We start from the raw sequence: 23143 nt of genomic DNA on the forward strand, positions 1-23143 counted from the left end.
AGCATGCTAAAGAGCGAAATGTCGATTTGCGAGAATTATACCTGCACAATGTATCGGAGTACCAATCATATCATCTAGTTTATGTCGATGAGTCTGGATGTGATAAGAGAGCTGGGTTCAGACGGACAGGCTGGTCACCTCTTGGCATGGCGCCATTGCAAGTATCACAGTTTCATCGTGACCAACGATACCAGATACTACTAGCGTACACCCAGGACGGTATTCTACTTTCCCATGTCTTCCGCGGTGCAACAGATGCTATCATATTCGAAAACTTCTTAGCTCAGCTACTTCAGCACTGCGGAAGATGGCCAGACCCTAAGTCTGTTTTGGTCATGGATAATGCTTCCTTCCATCGCTCAAGACGGGTCTCGCAGATGTGTGAGGACGCTGGAGTGAAACTAGTCTATCTACCACCTTATTCTCCAGACTTGAATCCGATCGAGGAATTTTTTGCTGAGCTAAAAGCCTTCATCAAGCGCAATTGGGGTTACTTTGAAGCGGATCCCGATCAAGGTTTTGATGTCTTTCTTTCATGGTGTATTGACACCGTCGGTGCAAAGCAAGAAAGTGCGAAAGGCCACTTCCGACATGCAGGCTTAAAGATCGAAGAATTCGCAGAGTTTTAGGTATGGCCTCAATTGAGGAGCATTTCAATGTAGCTCGAAATTTTGTAAAAAATAAGATTCGTAATCTGTTCACTCTTGAAACCATGGGTCATCAAAGAATTTGTCGCGCTGACGCTCTCGCAGATGGCTCAAAATACAATAGCTTCCCGATGTTTACTCCTAGCCTCAATATATCGTCTTTTGTTCAATCGGGGTTATGCGGGCCGCCAAGTACACTTCTTCCAGCCATTTCTGTAAGTTCAGCCCGGTATCTTCGTGGCTTGGACCCTCGTTCATTGTATCCAAAGTCTCTTGCTATCTTCTAGGTAGACCATCGCTTTCCATCTCGCACATCTGGCCGATGAGTATCTGAGATGTTAGCAAGAAAGTGTCGAATGGTGGCTGTCCAACAAAAAGTTCAAAAAGCTGCATATCTATCAATTAACTGCCGCTTCAAATCCATCCCGGTCATTCACCCACTATGCAACCCATACTCTATAGGTCAACACGATAATCAATGCTATCTTTAAAAAGAACCTCGGGTGCCCTAACAGATAGCGGAGTGTGGATTTTGCGGAACTGCGGTTGATGACAAATATCGCCCAAAATCGATTATTTTGATCGTCGGAGCCAAATCGTTATATTTTGGGAATTTGAATATTACTTGCATACAGTCTCGATGTTGCCGTCACTATTCTGCACAAATCTATTAATTTACGTCCTTCCTTCCCCCAGCTATTCACAGGAATAATTCAGGGATAAAGACGACACCCCGGGAAGTGGAATTGTTCACTTGAACTAGCGAAGGAGAAAGTGGACAACGATGGTAATTAATTCCCATGTCGCGGATGAAACATCAGCTTTGATGTATGGGTTTCGGTTAAACATTTGGATGCCCAATATCCTATTCTCATTCTATGCCTCGACCAGAAGAGATACATCGACCGCCAAAAGATCGAAGCCCAGGGAACCAACTAGCGAAGTCCAAGACCACTTACAAATATCGTTGATATCGGCTCTTGAATTTGAGTTTGTGAGATTCGAACTGGCAAAAAGCAAGGCATCAGATAATCACTCCCCGACAAAACAACTAGTACACCAAAATCTGGTCATCTTTTCCTCCCTCGTCCCTCCATTTCTTAAGCACCTTCTTCATATCCGCCGCGATATTCTGAGCATAGTCCGGCCCAGCGGCCCCGGCAGGCAAATCCGCTGGGTTCCCCCTCGCCCAAGCAACAGGTTCTTTAGCGACACCCACGAATTTCTTCTTAAGCTCTTCAACCTGCTGAGGCTCATAGCCGCGACCGAAGATTATTGCGCGAGGAGGCCGGCTGTAATCGTGGGTTCCGATCTCATTGGGGTTCTGAGACTGAGGATCGCGACCTGCAAGCAGATGCGGGAGCTCAGCCTCTGCAGCCTCATATGACAGGATGAAGTGGATGACTGAGGAGCATTAGCACCATGCTTTGTTTATTTCAGGAATGTATATCAAGAACCTTCATATTCAGGCAGCAGGTGCTGGGAAATTGATTTCCCCATCGCGGGTATTCTGCCGCAGGCAACTACTGGCATCGATTGAGCGAATGAAGACATGTTGCGATAGCTGTACGCTGTACTCTGTACGCTGCGGTTGAATATATTTCGGAGCATTGGAGATAGAGAATAATGGAGTAAGCTGAGGTCGAGGATTCGATTTATATTCCTCGTTGCGGCGCCTCGGTTTTGTTGGGTCGATGACGTTCGGATAGAGCATGAGAGCCCGTTATGTTCGACTCCAGCTAATCGTGACGACCCACTTTTTCGATTATTCAACAGTCCCGACACCCCGACCCGATGAGTTAAGCAATCCCGTTCACGTCCTTCTCGCGTTCTTAGATTATCTATTACATCACTGCATGTCTTCAAGATAAAGAAAACGCCTCAAAAGAAATACACGATGGTCGGAGCAATGACTGACGCGCCCGCTCCTCGCAAGAGAGGCCGGCCACGAGCTGGGACGGACAATCAGCAAGGCCCCGAGGTGGGTACATCCCGAAACAACTATAGTGTAAGTTGGAACTAACTTAAGGAATCCAGAGACGTCGAAAGCAGCTTCGCGTCGCGCAGCAATTATATCGCAAGAGAAAAGATACCACGATCGTCAATCTGCAATCTCGTGTACAGAAATTCGAGTCGGGCATCGAAGAGGTCAGCGAGTCGTTCCTTTCCTTTAGTGATCTTCTGTTAGAGGCTGGGATTCTCCAAAATCAGCCTCGTGTCACAGCTGCTCTGCAAAAAATTACACAGCAATGCGTGTCGCTTGCTAAAAGTGGCTGCGACGAGGCCGAACAGGCATCTGCAGCCCTGGCGGACGTATCGCGATTGATGTCTCCCACGCTCAGCGATACACAAGATATAATCTCCAATCACAATCCGCTCATAACGCAACTTGATTCATGGCCAATAATAGGTGACGCTTTTTAGCCCTCGTCGGACCTCACGGCTCAATGGGCTGGACTGTCACAACTACCCCCCACGCCACACTTCCAAGAACAAGCAATTCTATCGTTCGGAATAGACCCGTCGTCTTCGAATATCTCTTTCTCGCCCATCCATAGTCCTACCTTGAATTTTCCGACCATAGTATCGCCCGATAGCCTCTTAAAGCAAGGGCGCTGGGAGCTCTCACACCGTCTGGTCCGACAATGCTGCGAGACTGGTTACTATCTATTAACAAGATCATCTGCAGACGATCCAAGAGTCATAGCAATCTTCGGCAAACGATTGACCATCGATGAGCGCGACCGCTTCATCTTCGGATTTTTCGCCAACATGCACGACGAAATGGGAGACACGGTCGAGTTGAGTACAAAAGTTCTCAGTTCAAGGAGGAACAGCTACTCTCCTGAACAACTCACAGTTTCCTCACGAGCGTGGCAAATTGTCAATGAATCGGGTGCTGATGAGTGGATGGATGCGAGTGGTGTGCAAAGGCTGCTACAGCAGCGAGGGATGCATATTCAGGACCGAAGCTCGCCCCTCTCCAGTCTCCAGTTCAATTCGGCTCCGCAGCTCAACGCCGCGAGCTTCACTAAATGTGAGTAGTGCCGAGATCAATGGATCTTTGTGTCTTATTTTCCATGCATCTACTGACTTTGCCGTAGATCTTTCCCTCGGCCCTATCTGTCTCGGTCGCGGACCAGCGTTCCGAAAGCGCGATGTTGAGAAAGCTATTCGCCTTGCAACTCTTGATGGATGATCCTTGGGCGTTTAGCGCTGTGTGCGCGAAATACCATGAACCATGTATAACTCCGTTTACTTTGCATGATGCGACGATTACAAGCAGGATCCCTCTGTGGAGTTGAGGAAATCCTTCCAGTACATATATTCCCTATGTCCGCGAAATTTCTTTCAAAAAGCGCCCTTTGCATCCCGGCCCTTCACCCTTCATGTCGACTGTCACTTTAGCGTCTCAGGGCTGGCCTTTGAAAATCCAGGAGCGGACTCCGAAATAACCCATATTTCTATTTACATTTCCTCCCTTTTTGGGTCACACAAATGCGTAGGCATATTATTAGTTGTGTCGACGCCAAATAGAGACTCTGTCATGGATCACCCCATTCTCATCCTTGCCCACAGCGTGCGTGCGCTCTAGCTGCCAGTACCCCACCCTCTCCAGGCCCTTCTTGCTGGGCTCTCGCAACGGGTCCGCAATGACAAGACCCTTATCGTTGTAGAAAATCTTTTCACCGGGGTGGCTTAGGTGCTCTATGTACGCCTCGGAGGGTGAGGCAAATGGAGGGCCGGGGGCCAAAGGATTCTTATGACGGGGAGATTCCAGACAGATCAGATTGCCTGCAGGTGAGGGAGCAAGGAGCTCGGTGTATCGGAAAGCCCATTTAGGACGAAGCTTTGGGTCCAACGCACAGAAAAACTATATGATTGTTAGAAGGAATAACCAGAAAGACCAGAGATCCAAGCTAGGTCGAAAATGGCACATCAACAGTCCAAAGACAGAGAGCGAAGCATCTTGCAGTTCCCTGGTAGAACGCAGAGTACAAGTGGAGAGAAAACGATGGTTATGACGAAATGGAGCCCAATAGCGGCAGCAAGTATACATACCGTGTAATCATAAATAATATCAAATCCATTTCGAGATACTTCAATTTTATTCAACCAGGCATCATCAAAGAAATCTCCCTGGACGAAAGTGGTCTTCCCTTTCCCGGCTTTCTCGTCTCGCACGCGGTACCAGCTATGGTTCTCCTTCTCTTCCTTCTTGCATGCATCGACAGCCGTGGCGCTGACTTCCAGGCCATAGGCATCATACCCAAAGCTCGCCAGTAAGAGTACATCAACTCCACGTCCACAGCCCGGCACCAGGGCCTTCCGCCTCTCACCGTCCTGGGAAATAGGCCCGCCAATAGTGCCAGCTCGCTGGATTAGGGTGTCTTCTAGCGCGGGGTTGGGGAAGCCACGATCCCAGGGCAGATTATCACTGTCCCAGAGGGGAGGCCCAGCCATCAACATACTTGTCGCCCGGATATTTGGCCCAGTGTGCTCGAATATTCTTAGGGTCAACGTTCGTAGAAGTCGTCATGGCTGCGGGGTGGTGATGGAGTGTCGAGGAGGTTGCGTTTCAGTGATAAACAGGGTAGATAATAAAATTTTACAGAGTTGTCAGAAAGCATTGACTACATGGGGAAGTAAATGATCTTGGGGGCAGGGCGTCTGTTCTACTTATGTGTGCCTCTGCAGACTCGTAATTGAGTATCTTTTCGCTGTTTCTGGAGATCCTTGTCGATCGATTACCTCAAGCTTTGACTGCGAACCAATAGTCAGTTAGGTGTTGGGCCGAAAGTGAATTAACCGGTCTTTGCCTGTTTATTCATCATACCGAGAGAGATCTGTCGAGAAAAGTGGAGGTTTCTATCACAGTGACATGGGATTGGACCAGGCGGAAATCTTGAGCCCGCCGTCCTCCAAGACTTACGCCGCTCTCCATTTTTAGTCACCATTCTTTGCCAACATTCCCCGAGGGCTTGACTGTCATTCGGACCGAGTACAGCAAACCACACTCGCTCAATCTGCCATAGAAAGTCAGGGCGTTACGATTGGGTCCGACGTAGACGGGGACCAAAAAGATAAGGTTTGACTGATGACATAAACTAAATGCTGCGCCACCCGGAAATATGAATAAACATTCTGACGTAATAGCCTAGATATCTGGATATTAACGGGAGTAGTGGCTGTGCCAAAATTATAATCAACAGGTTAGTCAACTAACTAAATTTGGGAGCAGACAAAGAAATTCCTAAAGAAGAAAGATGAGCATAACCCTTAAGGACAACTAGGTTCAGTCAGCCTTTATGGACGTACTGAATTGATTCTAGTCGTTCGATCATCGTAGCATATAATAAATGCGATTGATTAGTCGGTCCAACCCACGATCCACGGGGCTAGAGCTTATAAGTTTAAAAACCGCCCAAATAGAGCAGACAGAAATTATCCCCTGTTTGTCATCGCATCCGTAATGAGTTAGTGAGTTGGTTATTTTAACTAAAGCTAGGGAATGCATGGTAATTACTCTGCGTAGACATGCCTGATGAATCAGCAAGATGGTTGAACTAACTCATTACGCCGTAAGGAGGTGTTTTAATGTTGATTTATGGACAATACTTTCTGGTTATGCGACCAGCGAGGGATTCTCTTGCTGTATTGCACCAAAGCTATAGGACAGCGTAGAATTGAGGCCTGAATGCTCTAGGTTAGAAAGCACTATAACAGGTGTAATGCCACTGATTACTACATCCTCTGTGTGATTAATATTTTGACACGGTGATAAGGACTTTGTCTTATACGCCGCCACTAAATGCCTTCTTAAATGGTCCACTACGCTCACATTCTTTCGCACGATATGATAAGATCGTCTAATTGCTGCTCGAGAAAGGAGCCGAGGTCAAGGCTCAAGGTGGAGAGCATTCCCACGCCTGTCAAATAATAGAATAAGATTATAGAAATCATCCAGCACACCAGGCTCCTAGTTGATCTATACCCCTCCCTCACTTTTACGACTTCTTTAATCACGTCATTGGATTTGCAACCCAAGTAGCTGCTGCTTAAACGGAATGAATTAGCTTAATGACTTGCTATTATCTACAACTTTTCATGGACATGATTGGGTGTACATAAATGAAACGACATTGTGTCTTGCTGGACATACATACAGAAATAATTGTTTCTTCATGACTGATGTAAAGAGGTTCCTTCGCATCATCGTTAAAGGCTGTTTCTTTCGATTGACTGGGGACATTTTCAAATGTCTGTATTGTCTCGCGTTGTAATATGTGTCAGCGCAAGATTATCTAATAATGATGGATATACATACAGTAGCAAAATATTGGGCTGAACTTTAGTCACCGATACCTTCACCGATAGCTTATGCCCTCATCTAATGAGTGACATTGAAATAAAGTGATGTGCCAAACTAATCCCCAATCCGATTATATTGAAATCCCTTTTCTGAGATAGAACAATGATGGGCTGATTTCTAACTTTGGTGCGTTGATAAAAACTAATATTTGAACAACAATCCGTTTCTGAATAGGAATAAGTTGATCGCTAGCATTGGTTGTTTCTATCGCTAAAGAATGCAACAACCTCATGAAAAACACAAGTCGACGCCTAACCAGATTGTTACTAATCTATTTCACAAATAGGGATAACTCTCTTCACGTTATCGACCCAACACCGAATATCTTCAACAATTTGTCGAGCAATACCTATTTTTATCCCCTTGCTGATAAAAAAGTTGGGGTCTTGATCTTTGTAGACCTGCTCAAGGTCAAGACCATTCTCAATCATCACATCGCAGACTTGTCGGAATGAAGCTTTCAAGGTACCATCTGTCACATTCGACATCTGCCACATACTATATTCCTTAACCGCTTCATCCCTAGGCCCAGGAATATCAAGCGGACTTGAAGCCGTTAGGTGACTGTCAGCCTTCTGCGGGGTAGCAGTTTCCGATTCAGTGGCGGAGGAATGTGGCGGCAAGACATTGTTAGTAATGCTGATAGGGGGGTATGGTAAGCCATTCTCAATGACGTGCTTTCCTTTCCGCCCATGCTTCTCAAGCTTCTGTTGTTCTTCCATATATAAGTCTTCACGCACGGCATCCGGCAGGTCTTTATGACCATCTAGGACCCCGCCTTTCTCAACGTAAGTCACAAGGTGTTTCAGATGATGGTTTTTCATTTGATAGTGCTTTTTCCCCACAGGGTCTACCCAACAATAGGGGCCTGAAGAGCAAGTCATAGAGGCGCATCGCATCAAATTATAGACACTGCGCCAGAGTGGCTTCTGACCGGAAGCATGCTCCTCCGCATCGAGTTGTGCATCTCTTTTCTCAAGCATTTTTTTTGTCACAGACGCTTTTCCTCTTTTCTCTCCTCTCCGACCCGCAGCAGGGGGAGACTGACGATCGTCTACGTAGTTGAAGCTGATCTTCAGCGTGAGTTCCTTACCACAGGAGAACAGCCTTGACCACATTAGAAGCTGCTTCTCAATGGTGTCCCAAACAACATCGGTATTGTCAAATCGTTTAGCCAGATCACGCTGGGAACGATCATTTACCCTGACGACGATGGCAGTGTCATCAGCTCTCACCCGACGACTGCGGGGGATTTTCCGGCCTAGGACTTTCCCTAGCTTGTTCTGTAGTGTGAGCTGCCAGAAGGCACTTGGGGCTAGGACAACGTCTTCCTCCGTGTCCTTTGCCACTTCCCGATTATTGACTGTCACTCGCCACTCTATACGATAGTGGATACAGGTCGGTGGATCCTGGTCGTATAACCTTCCTTCTTCCCATTCGGAGATCTGAAGCTAAGAGCGTAGGGCTGTGACTGGTTCTCGAGGGCAATAGACGGGGAGGGTCTCTGGTTGAAATGTGTTGCATAGGGACTACCATAGTATCCAGGGGTTGGAGCATACTGTGAGTCATATTCCTATGGCCCCTGCTCTTGAGGGTGGTTGACACGATATGGACTCTGTGTCATATCTACAGGATTACTGTATAGTCCTTGGAAGGCTCATGTCAGCATCTCGGGAACCCCAGTTTGATATACATTGGAAACCAATGAACATCACGGCCAGTGAATCAAGTGTGGGGGAAAATGAGCATCTTCGCCTACCAGGCTTATTCCACTGTGAAGCCCCCGCAGCCTTCCATTAAAAATTAAATGAGCGTGGACGAAGGCTGCGTGTGACAAGGATAACTGGTCAGTGAAAAGAAAGAGAAGGAAAATCCAACAATCTGGCAAGAACACATGTTTTATTCGTTTGCATTCAAGTTTCTTTGGCAGAAACTGATGGAAGTTCTTTTAGTTTCTACCTCTTATGACAGTACTGAAACAATTACTCATTTACGTTACCAGCGGATACCGTTACAGCCCTACAAAGATCTTCCCAGTAGTGCTAAAATTAGACTAGCGTGTTTCAAGTTAGGGTTTGAAACTATATGTCTAAGACTTCGTGGTAAATCTGTTTTCGACTATTACTGTACACAAAAATTCATAAACGCGGCTTGCACAGGGGTCCACTTATCCTTGACACTACTATATTCTAGTGGGATGGGCACTTGGTACATACGTATTTGTCATAGCAACCTTCCTTAGACTTGAAAGTTTTCCAATTTGACTATAATTTTGATTTTGATATGTACCATGGAAGCATGTCAAGCATGTTGATCTTTTCCGGTATATGTGACAAATCAGTAAAGAGACATGTTGTTCAGAGTCAAGAATTTCCGAGATGGTGCGAATATAAGCCGCCATATCAGATAAAACTCGGTCATGCACAGAAAATGAGTTGATTTTATCGGGAAGCTTGTCAGTCACTCAGTAACTATATGCCTAGATAATATATACAGCCAGGCAATGCCTTGAAATCTTGTACCGTAACTTGATATCTTGGACCAATGATGGTTTCCAACACCGAGCTTAGTAGGTGTCGTTAGAGGTGTAGTCGACATGAGGGGCAAACTTCATCTCAACGGCACCAACATCAAACACAGTGACCACATTTTTCTGGAAAGTGTCACCAAGAATATATAGATCCTCAGACGAATCATCACCACCATCATCAATGCCAGAGATACAGACGGCATTCCCGTCATCGTCAGTGCCAGCGTACAGAATCATATCAAGCGGGTTGATAGTGAAAGCGGTACCACCAATAGTAATTGTGTGGGTGGGGGCTGTAGCATCGCAGTCAACAACGTAAGCACCCTCGTCATCGCTATAGACAGCAGCGGGGTCAAAGGCAGCGTTAACAGCATCGGCAACAGAGGTAGGATAGTAGTTCAGAGTTGTGCCGGAGTCCACCTATCGCATGTTGTCAGTATATCCGTCCAAATAAAGCTTTAGAGAGTGTCTTACAATGTACTGAATATCAGAACCTCCCGAGCCAGAAATAGCTTTGCCGTTGATTGACATGGAGTCAATGTTAATGGTGTAAAAGTCGTAGGAGTCGGAGTATCCCTCGATTGAGGTTACCAGAATGTCTGTGGTGGTAAATGTCTCATTGAAGTCAATTGGGGGAAGACCGCCAAGAGTGAGGTAACCAGCATCACCGGATACATCACGGAGAATGGCCAGACTGAAGTAGGAATCAACCAAGCCATCCTCGTACATGGTGGTGAAGATTGGGTTGTATTCTTCCTGCTGCTCCGTCCGCTCGGAATAAGCACTTGTCCTATTACATCCCTTTGTTAGCATGTAGCCATAATAGTAACGAAGAACCTTTTCTTACAAAGCAGGGTAGGCGAGACCAGTCAGACCGGATGTAGTGCCATCTCCCTCCCAGGCAGCCTCGGTCACAACAGCAACCTCCTGGTCAACAGTAATATCGGCCAGTGTAACCGTCTCGGTGGCCATGTATCCATACAGGTACTCACCATCACCATACTCGATTTCGAACTCTTCACCAGAGATCGTCTTCAAAGTGCTGTCAACAGTATATGCGGTGCCAAAATCGCAGGTCGACTGACTCGTCTTCTTTCCAGTGTCAAGGTCAATACACTCGAAGCCCGATTTCACGACCCAGGTGTCACTTGATCCAGTATCAACAATCACATCGAAGGACTGAGTGCCAAAAGTGATGGATGTCGCAAATTCCTCTCCCTCAAACAGAGAGATCAGCTCGCCGCTTCCAGAAGTAGTAGAGCTAGAGCTTCGGCCAGTCAAGCCTTTCAGGTACGCTGCGCTGCGGGGATTGGCGCGGTTTGTCTTAAGCTTCTTCAAGCTCATGGAGTGCGACGACTTGGCAGGAGTACGAGAAGCAACCTGAGCAGTCGGCTTCCAGGTCGTAACGTTGAGGTCAACATTGCGGTTTTGCAATGTGCGTTTAGCAATTTGGTTGACGGTAGGGCGTTCTAGGGGAGCTGCGTCCACCGAGGCCGTGAAGGCCGCAAGAGACAGCGCTGCCAGGCCTGCAACACGAAACATTCTGGCGACTAGAAGGTAACTAAGTTGGGAAGGTAGATGCGTGTGAGGAAAAGGAATCCCCAGACAGTGTGCCAGGGGACTCTTAAATACTCGAATCTATCTATGAGCGGGGTTCATGTTTAAAGTAATTTTACTTCGTCAGAACCTCCGTTTCGGTGCATCGTAATCATAATCAGGAACAATGTTTCAATTTGGTTTAGCGCCCTCAGTCTTGGAGATTTTATTGGCAGCAGTTGAGATGGACTCTCTAGGTAGTGAGTATGATCCTCACCACCCGCACCAGTAAGATTGTCGCGATTGCGAGAGTAATTTAACAACCTGTTTTAGCGCTTTATTCAATATTCCCCTCTTCATTAATTCCGACGGAAGCCCGTTATAGTCTCTTGCTCGCTTATGCGTTGGATAAGGCTAAGCCTTCATTGATTAGATGCGGGGGTGCTTATCTTGTATCTCTCGGACTTGCATCATGCAACTAGAAACAATACTGACCGCCAAAAGAGGATTATCATAAATAACAGGTGCTAGTTAGTGCCACATCTAGATCATGAGATCCGTTGTTTGTTATTTATATGAAATTTTTACGCGCGTTAGTGTTTTGAATGCAAGTTTTGATGTAGGTACCTGAGTACCTACTTGGTCTGGGTGGAGACGGAGCGCGGACTTGACCCCCGGATGTGGCACTTCTTCACGAGTAGTAATTGAGTATTTAGCGCGAACACAAGAAAGCTTGATACCACTATGACATAGGGTTGCGTATTCCGCAAATTTCCTCCAATCAGGTTGAGTAAAGGTGCGATTGCCCTCGAATATTGCGTACCTAATACACCTTCCAATATTCCATCGAAGATGCATCTCGGGTTCTTCGGAGCACCTAATGCCTTAATGATAGATGAGCGGATTATAATAGCGTTTCCGAGGCCTGGATATACTCGGTCTCCGGGCCGGGTCAAGCTTACTATGTTTGACGACTACAAACTTTAGCAGCATTGGGCTTCGGAGGCATCCATTTGCACCGCCGGATCTTTGTCTCTTCACGTTTTCCTCCTCTTTCTCTTTCAAGGTTCAATCAACACCCCATCTGCTTGCGATAATTTCCTCATGGAAAAAAAAAAAAAAAAAAATCTTTGGGTTCCTCACTTCTCGTTTAGAATACTGCCACTCCCATGCTCTATGCATGTGGAGCATATATGAGCCAAGCATGATTGACAAGACCCACGGGACCAACATTTTAGTAAGTCTTTTTGATATATAATAGATTTTTGGTCGAGTTTGGTCCAGATTGTCCCTGGCATGACCCCGGTTTAAATCATTAGATGGAAAAGAATTATCCTTGCGAGTAAATTAATTAAAGCTATTAATGCGGCTTCATTGGTGAGTAGTACAGACTAGAGATACAAAAAAAAAAAAAAACTATACATGAAGAAATTGACTCCTAAGAGCAGTGATGAAAAGACCACTTAATCACCAGACATTGGCGCGTCTTCCGTGGATACCTCTTTCGAGTGTAGCCTTGTGGTGTACGGCGACAAGATCATCGCCTGCCCCATGATGAAGCCCAAGAGTGTGACGATCTTGGCATAGCCAGCCTCGCTGCCAAATTCCGACCCTTTTCCAGCCATTTCCAAATGCCACGAAAATCTTCCTTCATCATTGATCCGGACGAAACGCCACTCCTTCCCATTCGTCACAACACCATGCACAGTGGCGTTCCGCCCTGGCCGAAGTCGCCTCTCCTGGTGGACGCAACCTGAAACCAAAACATACATAGATTAGAAGTTGCATCAGAGCGAAATGCCATGTAGCCCAAGACTTGCTCATCACCAGTCGAGCAAACCACTTCAGACGCCCTCGATTTGGCCTCGATCACAATCAGGTTGATGGCCTTTTCAGGCCCATCACCATTGCCATATCAGAGAGTATAGTCACTTATCCCGCGGAACCGTTGATCGATCCCCTTGACTGTGGCCATGTTTGACTCGAGGTTGGTTTTCATCTGGATATGAAGGGGCCAAGTGTCCGAAATATCGCAATGGACCCCCATAACCTGATCAAGCGCGCCGAAAAGCACACTCTCGATTAGAACTCCGGCGGCAGCCTCGTTGGGGGAGGATCGTGCCATATACTTCTGGGCTCGTTGTATCGAGATAACTATAAACTATCAGTCTGACATTCCACGACCACATCAAGGTACAAGGAAGACTTACCCCAGTCTGCTGGTATCAATCGAAAACATATTACGAGGGGGCCAAGGCTCGCGATTATCAGATGCAGGTGGCTCCTCTGAAATCCCAAACGCCTCCCAAATTTGGTCAGATGTCAGATCCCCGATCGCGGTCCAGATAGGGTCGTCGATGGGAGTTGGGTTTAGGATCTCTTTCTGTTGCTGAAGCGCTGCTTGGAGCATTGGGACCAGGCAGTCTGCCTTCCCAGGCTCGATCTGTAAGCGTCGTGTCTCTGAGCCAAACTGCTTCCATATCAGGTTGATCTGGTTTTCAATCTTCTGCTGCTGCTTGGTCTTCTGGTGCTTCGATTTCGACTTGCCCTTCTGGCTCTTTGATTTTGTCATCATTGAAATTCAACGAGGAGTAAAGGGAGAAAGGGTGTAACTAAAGATTTGAATGAACAAAGGGGTTGACCATGGAAAGTTGATTGAGAAAGATGACGATGGTGGATGAATGAGATGGTATCAGCACGTCGCGTGCTGGTCGATGCGGTCAGAAGAGACAAGAAGAAAGAAGCGTACGATTACGGGGTATGAATGCGCAGAAAGAACAAGACAGACGGATCAAGACGTTGTATTGTGAGGGGAATTGGCGGTGGGAGAAGAAGGAAGGAGAAGGGAAGAAAGGAAGAAGAGAGAGAAGCGCTGATCTACCTAGATTGGTCACTCCACTCGCAACAGATGGAAAGTAGGAAGGTTCACTTAATACTAGAAAGTACAATAATAGAACTAAACCTATTTGGAATAGCAGGGTATATACAGCGCCCTACAGCCACACCATATTCAATGGTGGCTCTATTCGAATATCCAACCCGCAAAGAAGGAATGCTATAATGATCACCAAGACTGGGTAATAACTAAAGGTACTAAATGATGTGTTATTCACGTTGTTCACGTTGTTTATGTTACGAGTCCAACACGTCCTCGTCTCTTTGTTCACTAGTACATACCTATGTACATATTTCTCAAACATCAAAATTGGACCAGGAAGAAGTTGAGGAGGGAGAAATAAAAGAAAGACGAAAGGAAGGACTGGGGATATTTATATCCATACAATAATTAGGCAACGATAATTGTTCCCTTTCTTAACGCGTTGTCGACACATGGTAATGTTGTTCCCATAATCACAACCCAACCTTTGCCTGACTGCGCTTCATGCTGAATCTGCATCCAGTTCATCCCCTCGCTTCTTTTCCCTACGGGCAGCTTTGTTCCATCGAGTTATATCTTTATTCCGATTGGCGAGACAAGATGCTTCCTGCTCTGCAGCCGGCAATTCAGATCCATTTCGTCGCACGAACAGTTTGAGATGATGATAATGATGCTTCCCGATTTGCATATCCGTTGTCAAATCTGTCAGGATTACTGATCTGTGTGGATTATTTCAGCAGATTCGTGTTCCTTCGTCCTACCTAGGATGCCGTGTACTTCCGTAGACATTTTCAAGGTCAATTTCACTACTGCTAGACAAAGTTATGTGAAATTACATTTCTAAGTACACTAATGCTAGCGAAATTGGAAATCATACTACCGTGGAATCCAAGCCCGTGGGTTCCTTCGCACAATAGAATAGGCGACTATTCACGCTATAGAGCTCGCTAGGATTAAAATAGCCCTCGATGGATTCAAAATATCCTAGACCTAACTCCAAAAAAAAGCGAATTATTCATCTTCGCTAATAACCTCACTGCGATCGGCCTTGATTAACGTGGATTAAGTTCTTGTATTATAGGAAGACTTGGACAAAGTGCGCCAGGTTTTTCATGGTCAGGCTTGCAGCAAGTCATGAAGCCTGACAAGATAATCACGATTCGCTTTTGGCCATTTTTTATTCTACTTCGTGTCATTATTCTTGATCGGGATTTTAAATTCCCTTCTATCGGCCGACAGGTTATAATCCTCGCATTACTGAGGGTGCGGGGGAATTCCGTGACATTTTCGTTGGTTCGTGATAGCGAGCGTTTTCATCGTCATCGAGTGATTATGGCACGCAATCCGAGGGGCAATCAACACATCTCATTGGTAGCAACCCCCGATGCCACCATTTAGTACTTGTTCTTCAAACGTTTTGTCTTGAAAAATCAAATCCCATTAGTCGCTTTGAGATGCCAGCTTTTAAAGTACTTAACCTATCTCTAGCTTCAGTGTTCCTTGCTAAAGCTGCTTGACAGACTGATAGCTTCCAAGTCGATTAACAATATTCTATGTGTATCTGGAGCTATGGTTGTAATTTGCGATCAATAGCTACGCATATATTAACTTTAATAGACCAGTCGATCATATATTTGACCAACGGGTATCAAGTTATGCGTCCTGCATAACGCAATAGCGGACACGAACCACGCAAGACCCTACGATACTGCGGACTATTATTTTTCTGGAGTATTACGCATTTTTTGAAGAAATGATTGGACGCGTACTATAGAATAGACTAGGCGCTAAAGCCACCTGGACCCTAGGATAAATAAGTATGTGATAGTATCCAGGTATCTGGACTGATTTCGTAAAATCTATCGCCTTGGCACAGTGGTCATGTCTAACACAATAGATACGGCCAAGCTGGCCTTGATCCCTCAAGGCGCAGCCTATGGCCTGCTTATTGGCCTCGGCGTGCTCTTCTGCGGTGTCATCCTATTAGCCGTCAAAGTTCAAAGAGCATATCTCTCCGAAGATTCAGGAAAATCCGAAATGTTCATGGTCGCCAATCGATCTGTTGGCACGGGTCTCACAGCCTCAGCAGTATTTTCGTCATGGATGTGGATCAATGAGACGGTCTTAGCAGCAGCGATGTGCTACAGATATGGATTGGCACTTCCCTTGGTATGTGAAATTCTACTTCAAGCCTTTGGTTGCAAGCTGACAAGAAAGTAGTGGTGGGGCTCTGGTCTTTGCTTTCAGATTGCATTGATGGCAGCACTCGGTGTCATGGCAAAGATTCGGGTTCCATATGCACACACTTCCTTGGAGATTGTGCGCATGAGATATGGGGAAATTGGACATCTTGTGTTTGTTGTGCTCAATTTGGTGAACAATGTTTTCGGTTGCGCCTCCATGATCATGACTGGGTCTCAACTTATCTACGGAGTCTCTGGCATGAATTTTGTGGCTGCGACTATCCTGATTCCACTTGGAGGTATGTTTTTCTCAATCTAATCCATGTGTTCATGCGCTGAGTATTGCAAAGTGGTCCTCTATACGGCTGTTGGTGGTCTCAAAGCCACGTTTCTTACCGACTACCTTCACACAACCATTGCGTTGATTCTTATCATTTACTTCACTCTGGCTGTACTGACGAATTCTGCGGTGGGCGGATTGAGTGGCCTTTACGATAAGGTAGTTGCCACCGCAGGAGAGAATTACATCTCCGGTAATTACGAGGGCTCCTTACTCACTTTCAAGTCCAAGGGAGCCATCATTTGGGGCTTGATCTTGAAATTTGGAAATTTGGCTTTGGTCGTCATGGTGAGGCTTGACCAATATGAATGACCAAAACTTAGGTTCATTACGCTAATCTTGAGTTGCATAGGACACCGCATTCTGGCAAAAGTCATTCGCAACGGAGGTCCGCGCCACAGTTCCTGGATACACCATTGCAGCAATCGCTGTGTTTGGTATTCCCTGGGGTCTAGGCACAGTGATCGGGCTGGCAGCCCGCGCAATCCACAACACGCCCATCTTCCCAACTTATCCTGGTGAACTCACTTCGACGGAGGTGAGTATGGGCATGGTCATGCCCTATACACTCAAGGCTCTGCTTGGAGACAAGGGGATTATCGGGTTCTTTTTCCTGTTGTTTATGGCTCTCACCAGCACCGTTTCGTCGTCCATGATTGCCGTGAGCAGCATCCTCTCTTACGACATCTACAAGACCTATCTGAATCCTCAAGTGACCGACAAGAAACTTGTGCGAGTCAGTCATCTGACAGTCGTAATCCACGGCATCTTCATAACGGGGATCTCCATCGCGATGAACTACGGCGGGGCGAACATGACCTGGATCAATTACCTACGACCAGTCATATCGTGCCCTGGTATCATCCCCCTCATCCTGACCCTCTTCTGGTCTCGTCAAACTCGCCTTGCTGCTATTTTGGCTCCCATTTTGGGGTTCTTTACAGGTCTTGCTGTTTGGTTGGCAACAGCAAATTCAATGTACGGGGCGGTCGACATTGATACAACGTCTAACGAGTACCCTGCTCTATATGCAGCTATTGCATCCTTCTTTTCTCCGGCACTTTACTCAGTCTTCCTGTCTCTCTACAAGCCCTACCAGTTTGACTGGCGAGAATTTCTCCGCATCGAATTGACTGATGAAGCACAGCTTCACGCCGGATCAGATGGGAGCACACTCAACGAGGTTGTTGAATCCAATGAAGAATATCTATCGGATGCTTTGAAAGACCTCAAAAGCTCGATTAAGCCACTGTCTGTTACTACCCAGTCGGATCCCAATCATGACCTTGACCCAGAGCGCATTGATGCCCTCGGGGAAAAACCAACCCCAACGACATCGCCATCGATGTCTACAATCCAACCCAACATTGATGAAATTCAACATCCTTTTGATGACGCGACTCTGAAGGAGCTCTACAAGTGGCTCATTATCGCATCCATCTCGTTCGTGGTACTCTTCTTGGTCACCGTCATCGTATGGCCACTTCCACTGTACCGAGATTACATTTTCACCAAGTCATTCTTTTCCGGATGGACAACGGTCGCTATAATCTGGCAGTTTGGCGCATTCGGCGCAGTGGTAATTTTCCCACTGTACGATGGAAGCGATGCAATTGCGACGGGAGCTCGGGGCATTTGGAACGCTTCTAGAAAGTACTTTAATCGGACTACATAGTCTGGTCCTGGATATTAGTTTTCACCACATAAATACATAGTCGCACTTCGGGTCGCTTTCCACAGTTCCTCTTTGGAATGACATGCAGCGAAAATAAACCTATCAGGACGCACAATCACATACTTCCTCCCCACCAGCTCTTTTGCAAGACAGCCAGCATCGTAGAATCGCGGGGCTGGTCTTCCTTCACATAAAGGAGATGTTTCAAATTCACCTCCGGTGGCTAATCGAAAAACGTTGGGTGCAGCATCGCCTAGGTGAGTCGAAATGTCCTCGATGAGGAATGTTGCTTCAGCGGCCCGTATCTCCCCATTTGAATGATCATCGATATCCATAATCTCCCTCTGTGCTGTGGGAAGTTCATCCACGTTTCTCAGATAAACGATAAGCTGCAAGAGTCCCTTCTTTTGTGAACTGAATATTACATCATCCGTGAACAAAACATCCCCATCTGGATTCTCGACAGCCTTGCAGTACACCTGAGGAAGGCATACACCTCCATTGTATTCCGGTAGGAATGGAAGCTTGTCCGAGGTATGCTCGTATCGAACCATGCCATTCTTGCGTTGGCCACGTCGGAGGTCATCACGCCATGATGGAATCATATGCGCGAACCAGAAATAAACAGTACGCCATAATATTTTCAATGGCTGGCTCTCTGATACGAATTCTCCATTCGCAATAGTGGCGGCAAGTGATCTTTCTAGCTGCTGCTTACGCTCCTCATACCATGATGACAAAACCTCTTCATGCCACTTGGACTTGTGGGGCTGGGTTCGACAGAGAAGTGCTAGACGCCAGGCTAGGGCAATAGCATCACGAAAACCTGATGCTATTCCTTGTCCTCCGACTATCATCAAGCTCAGTCAGCTTCATAGTTCCCCGCAATGGCACTCGGCGTATACATACAAGGGGGGAAAACGTGAGCTGCATCGCCACATAGAATCACCCGCCCATCAGACCATCTGTTGCAGCTTCGCGCAGAGAACATGAATGGACGACATCGAAGAGTCTGGATGCAATCCTCTGGGAAAACGATGTCTTCTGATAATCTGAGATTCCTCCGTTAGGAACCCGTATCAATCATATTAGTTAGACACAGTAGCTTACCCATACCGTGTTCCCGGATGTGTGATGTACGGAAACACGACCTTCTTTATCATTTCAGGCTTTGACATTTCATCACCGGCCTCGTCTTTGAGCACCACAAACTCGAATCTCCACAGTCTATCCGAGGGAATCCCAAACCTTCCGCAGACAGACGGCCGATTCGGATTGCATAGGAAGCGGAAATTGCTAGGGAAGAACAAATCGTAAACCTGCTCGGAAGTATAGCCCAATCTCCATAATGGAAATTCTGGGTGTGTCTTCTCGGTTGGAAGACTGATTTTCCAATTCAAGGCTACCCATACCTCTTCATAGAAAGCCCTTCGCATTGTTAGTTTATTGTACAATCGAGGGGATCGAATCATTTCGTACTCATGCGCTTGTTCCATGGCTATACCTCGAGGCTCCAGATACCGTTTTCTCGTGAAGCCCGTCTTTCCATCGGCCCCAACAAAAAAGCGAGCTTTGATTTGTCGTTCTTCTCCGTGAGAATCCCGGTATCTGCATGATACGCCTTCATTCTCTTCGGCGAGCTCAATCACTTCACATCCCGAGCGGAGATCGCAAAAGCTCGAAGTTGCCATGGCATCACGCAGACATTGCTCCAATGCCGGCTGCTTGTGGCATATAAAACCTACATGTCCTGTCCCGCCTTCTGTCTATAAGAATCGCCTAGTCAGTTTCTGGTCAAAAGTTGGGAGGATGAGAATCTCACTGTTCCGTAGTCCATTTCAACAAACCCTTTTTTATCCAAGACTGGCTCTGTACCTCCAATGAACTTGAAAGTGTTCATACCTTGACACCAATTATTAGTCATCTTATACTTCTTGATACTAACTGCACTGTACTTGTACTTACAGGTGCCAATCTTCGCGTAGATGGATGAATACAATCCTAGTCCTTGGAGCAGTCGGATTCCGTCTTCATCTAAAGCAATTCCGCGTGGATCCGTTGTGATCTCCATTCCCTTTTCTAAGACAATGTTGGATATGTTCATCCGGCCCAGGTACGCAGAAAGCATTGCCCCCGTAGGGCCACAGCCACATATCACCACGTCTGTGGTGTCATGATTAGAAGTAGACATGGTTTTACACAGTCTGTGCAATTCCAATAAACTTCAAAATAAAAGGCTACGGCTCAACTAGCTCTTTTGAATCAATTCAATGTTGTTCACCTCTTTTGCGGGGGTCCCACATTCCCACCAGCTTCAAGCCCCGCCCCATATCCAAGGAAAAGCGGGGGCGGGACACTAGCCCTTCTGGAGTGGGAATGATAATTCGAAGTTTGACAAACTCATGCCTATGGTGCACTCATGGTTCTTGGTAGAGCAGCTCACACTTCTACTTCCAATTTCGATCTGTTCTAGTTGGAAACCCCCTACACATGTCATGGATGCCTTAGGTGTATGCCTCTGCGGGCATGTAGATAGATCTCTTTCTTCCCTTTTATCTCCTTCCTATCCTTCTACGTCATCCGTTTCACGCCGTTGGACTCTTTTTTTACCACTACTCCATTTACTGCAGAATATCTCCCCATGCTCACAGCTATAGTCAGCTGACAACGCAGTGACGGAGCGGAATAAGTGGGGCGGCGGGACCGGGAATGCGAAGTCGCGACTCCGTGTCCGCTTCCGCTTCTTTACCTTTTGGTCACCCACCGTTTGATCGTCAACACCAAAATAGCTCCGATAATTATAGTTCCCCGCATTGCAGTGGACCTGGCTGATAGCCTGCTCCGCCATGGATGACTCTCCCGCGGCTCGTATGCCGAAGGCCTGCAGGACCTGCGCTAAAGCCAAAGTACGATGTGAACCAGAGCCAAATGGCGTCTGTAAGCGGTAAGTGACCATTGATCTACTCAAGCTTGATATAAACTAAGATATTGCAGGTGTCAGCGTCTAAAAAAGGAGTGTAGTGGCCAGACCCCTGGATCGCATCGTCGTCCAAGAGTAACTAGGGGGCACCTGTATGTATTTGGAGACTTATTATGAAAATTCACTAAATGGTGTAAAGCGTAAGCAGCGAGGTTTCGGCATTAGAGGCAAAACTTGACCGTATGGTTGAATTACTTGCCGCCTCAGAAAGATCCAGGGATCTTCCATCCAATACCAGTCATTCGCCGGAGCGATCTTCAAATCACCCCGACGAAGACAGTGCAACGTCGGACGAACAAGATGATGAGGCTCTTATGGATATCTTGAGAAAATCAATCATTCCTTTAATGCCATTTGTTGCCATCCCTGACCATCTGACTGCAGAGCAGCTACGTCGAGAAAAGCCCTTTTTCTTTCTGAACATCACTATGGTCGCATGTGTCAATGGACCACGTCAGCGGGAAATTGCGGAAACAATCAGGCGGTATGTTGCGGAACACATCGTCCTGAAGGGCGAACACAGTTTGGATCTCCTGCAGGGTCTTCTTGTTCATTTGTCTTGGTTTATCATTGTTACTCAAGTTCCACCCTGGAACCCATGCGATCAACCAGTCAACCCGGCAATTGACCCTAGTCACGGCATTCATGCTCCGATCAGCGCACAACTCGATGTATTCATGCAGTTGGCCATGGCGCAAGTCATCAGCCTGAATCTGAATCAAGGTATAGCGTCTTTAAGGAGTCTCGATCGGCCTCTATCCTACCTCAGAGCTGCGGATTTCCATCCTAATCTGATTCCTCCACGGACTTTGGAGGAGCGTCGGACCTATCTAGCGTGTTATTATGTCATTGCAATGTATGGACAGCTATTTCCAGTGAATGGATCATGGACACATGATTTACTGACCGTTTCCTTAGGTTTTCCATTTGTGTGAAAGACATGGAGGGTTTTCGTTTCACAAAGTACACCAATGAGTGCTGTGAAGTCCTGAAAGAGGCTTCGGAATTTCCTACCGATGCATACCTTGTCCAACTTATACGAGTGATGCATCTGGGTGAGAAAGTCCGTCATACAACAACCCTTGACGAGCTAGGCTCTGAGGTACTTTCCGCTCCACTCGGGCTGCTTGTCCGAGGTCATCAGGCAGAGCTTCAACAACTTAAAACCTCCTTCTCCTGTGAATTTCCTCATTCAGGTCAGTCCAAGAATCTACCTGAATTCCGTTTTCCCTTTCTGATGTTTTGGTCACTATCGCAAAGCCCTTTTGTCGTTGCATTACGAGACAGTAGAAATCATCATATTTAGAGTCTCTCTAAGTGAGAATTTCTCTGATTCCCAGTACGGAGACTACTCGACAACGCGGTTGGATCTTCTCTTCCGCTGCTTAGAGGCAGTGAAGTCATTCTTCTATGATGTCCACTCCCTCCCGTCCGAATTGTGCCCCTTCTTTCCTTTCACGATCTTGTGTCAATTTGGTCTCGCTGTAGTGACACTATCTCGGCTGATACTTTTTCAGGGGGAAAAGATCGGTTGGGATCGTGCTTATGTTAGAAGCACCATTGACATTGACGAAACAGCCGATATCCTGGTCCGAAAGATGAAAGAAGCCCAAGCTTTCGCTTTGAAAAGAATTCACCACCAGGGTACTTTGGAGCCACCTGAAATTTTTGAAAAACTGAACTCAAGGATGCAGCTATTGAAAGCGGTGCACCGAATGAGACTGGAGGCTCAGGAAAAAGCCAACCCGCAAGCGCCCTTGGAACCACCGGACTTTAGCTTTTTGCTCAACATGCCAGTGGATGCTTTGTTTCCATATGGTCATTATGGTGAAATCCCAACCGCCTTTGACCCTCCGAATCTAGCTCCGAATCTTGCTCCGAGGTATTTGTGACCGTCAAGGTGAATCACGGCCCCCATCGGACCGGTACTCCGTTCTTCCGAATAAGTCTATAATATATGTAAATAATGGTGGGGCAGGTACCCATCTTATATCGCTGGCA

The 23143-nt window shown here is 46.6% G+C and overlaps 8 protein-coding genes across 8 annotated transcripts; 2 read left to right on the top strand and 6 right to left on the bottom strand.

Moving 5' to 3' along the window:
* Window positions 1-1698: 1698 nt before the first annotated feature.
* N7484_011022 (uncharacterized protein) lies at window positions 1699-2180 on the bottom strand (the record flags this gene model as incomplete). The annotated part of the gene is made up of 2 exons (XM_057121409.1): window positions 1699-2051; window positions 2105-2180. 2 exons carry the CDS (start codon window positions 2178-2180, stop codon window positions 1699-1701), a joined length of 429 nt encoding a protein of 142 aa, XP_056967163.1.
* Window positions 2181-2544: 364 nt separating this feature from the next.
* On the top strand, window positions 2545-3881 carry N7484_011023 (bZIP transcription factor; the record flags this gene model as incomplete). The annotated part of the gene is made up of 4 exons (XM_057121410.1): window positions 2545-2628; window positions 2685-2960; window positions 3072-3684; window positions 3752-3881. The coding sequence occupies 4 exons, from the start codon at window positions 2545-2547 to the stop codon at window positions 3844-3846; spliced, it is 1068 nt and encodes a 355-aa protein (XP_056967164.1). The 3' UTR covers window positions 3847-3881.
* Window positions 3882-4161: 280 nt separating this feature from the next.
* On the bottom strand, window positions 4162-5117 carry N7484_011024 (uncharacterized protein; the record flags this gene model as incomplete). The annotated part of the gene is made up of 2 exons (XM_057121411.1): window positions 4162-4521; window positions 4710-5117. 2 exons carry the CDS (start codon window positions 5115-5117, stop codon window positions 4162-4164), a joined length of 768 nt encoding a protein of 255 aa, XP_056967165.1.
* Window positions 5118-7286: 2169 nt separating this feature from the next.
* Window positions 7287-8589, bottom strand: N7484_011025 (uncharacterized protein; the record flags this gene model as incomplete). The annotated part of the gene is made up of 2 exons (XM_057121412.1): window positions 7287-8398; window positions 8580-8589. The coding sequence occupies 2 exons, from the start codon at window positions 8587-8589 to the stop codon at window positions 7287-7289; spliced, it is 1122 nt and encodes a 373-aa protein (XP_056967166.1).
* A 997-nt stretch (window positions 8590-9586) lies between these two features.
* On the bottom strand, window positions 9587-11092 carry N7484_011026 (pepsin-like aspartic protease; the record flags this gene model as incomplete). Its single annotated transcript, XM_057121413.1, has 3 exons — window positions 9587-9970; window positions 10025-10340; window positions 10398-11092. 3 exons carry the CDS (start codon window positions 11090-11092, stop codon window positions 9587-9589), a joined length of 1395 nt encoding a protein of 464 aa, XP_056967167.1.
* A 2200-nt stretch (window positions 11093-13292) lies between these two features.
* Window positions 13293-13658, bottom strand: N7484_011027 (uncharacterized protein; the record flags this gene model as incomplete). The annotated part of the gene is made up of 1 exon (XM_057121414.1): window positions 13293-13658. One exon carries the CDS (start codon window positions 13656-13658, stop codon window positions 13293-13295), a length of 366 nt encoding a protein of 121 aa, XP_056967168.1.
* A 2187-nt stretch (window positions 13659-15845) lies between these two features.
* On the top strand, window positions 15846-18162 carry N7484_011028 (sodium:solute symporter family protein; the record flags this gene model as incomplete). The annotated part of the gene is made up of 4 exons (XM_057121415.1): window positions 15846-16133; window positions 16185-16446; window positions 16498-16775; window positions 16840-18162. The coding sequence occupies 4 exons, from the start codon at window positions 15846-15848 to the stop codon at window positions 18160-18162; spliced, it is 2151 nt and encodes a 716-aa protein (XP_056967169.1).
* A 14-nt stretch (window positions 18163-18176) lies between these two features.
* N7484_011029 (uncharacterized protein) lies at window positions 18177-20353 on the bottom strand (the record flags this gene model as incomplete). The annotated part of the gene is made up of 5 exons (XM_057121416.1): window positions 18177-19012; window positions 19072-19214; window positions 19279-19928; window positions 19985-20106; window positions 20128-20353. The coding sequence occupies 5 exons, from the start codon at window positions 20351-20353 to the stop codon at window positions 18177-18179; spliced, it is 1977 nt and encodes a 658-aa protein (XP_056967170.1).
* Between the last annotated feature and the right edge of the window lie 2790 nt (window positions 20354-23143).

This window comes from Penicillium longicatenatum (genome assembly GCF_028827895.1).
Source record: "Penicillium longicatenatum strain IBT 33135 chromosome Unknown contig_7_segment0_segment0, whole genome shotgun sequence".
NCBI classification, from domain to species: domain Eukaryota; kingdom Fungi; phylum Ascomycota; class Eurotiomycetes; order Eurotiales; family Aspergillaceae; genus Penicillium; species Penicillium longicatenatum.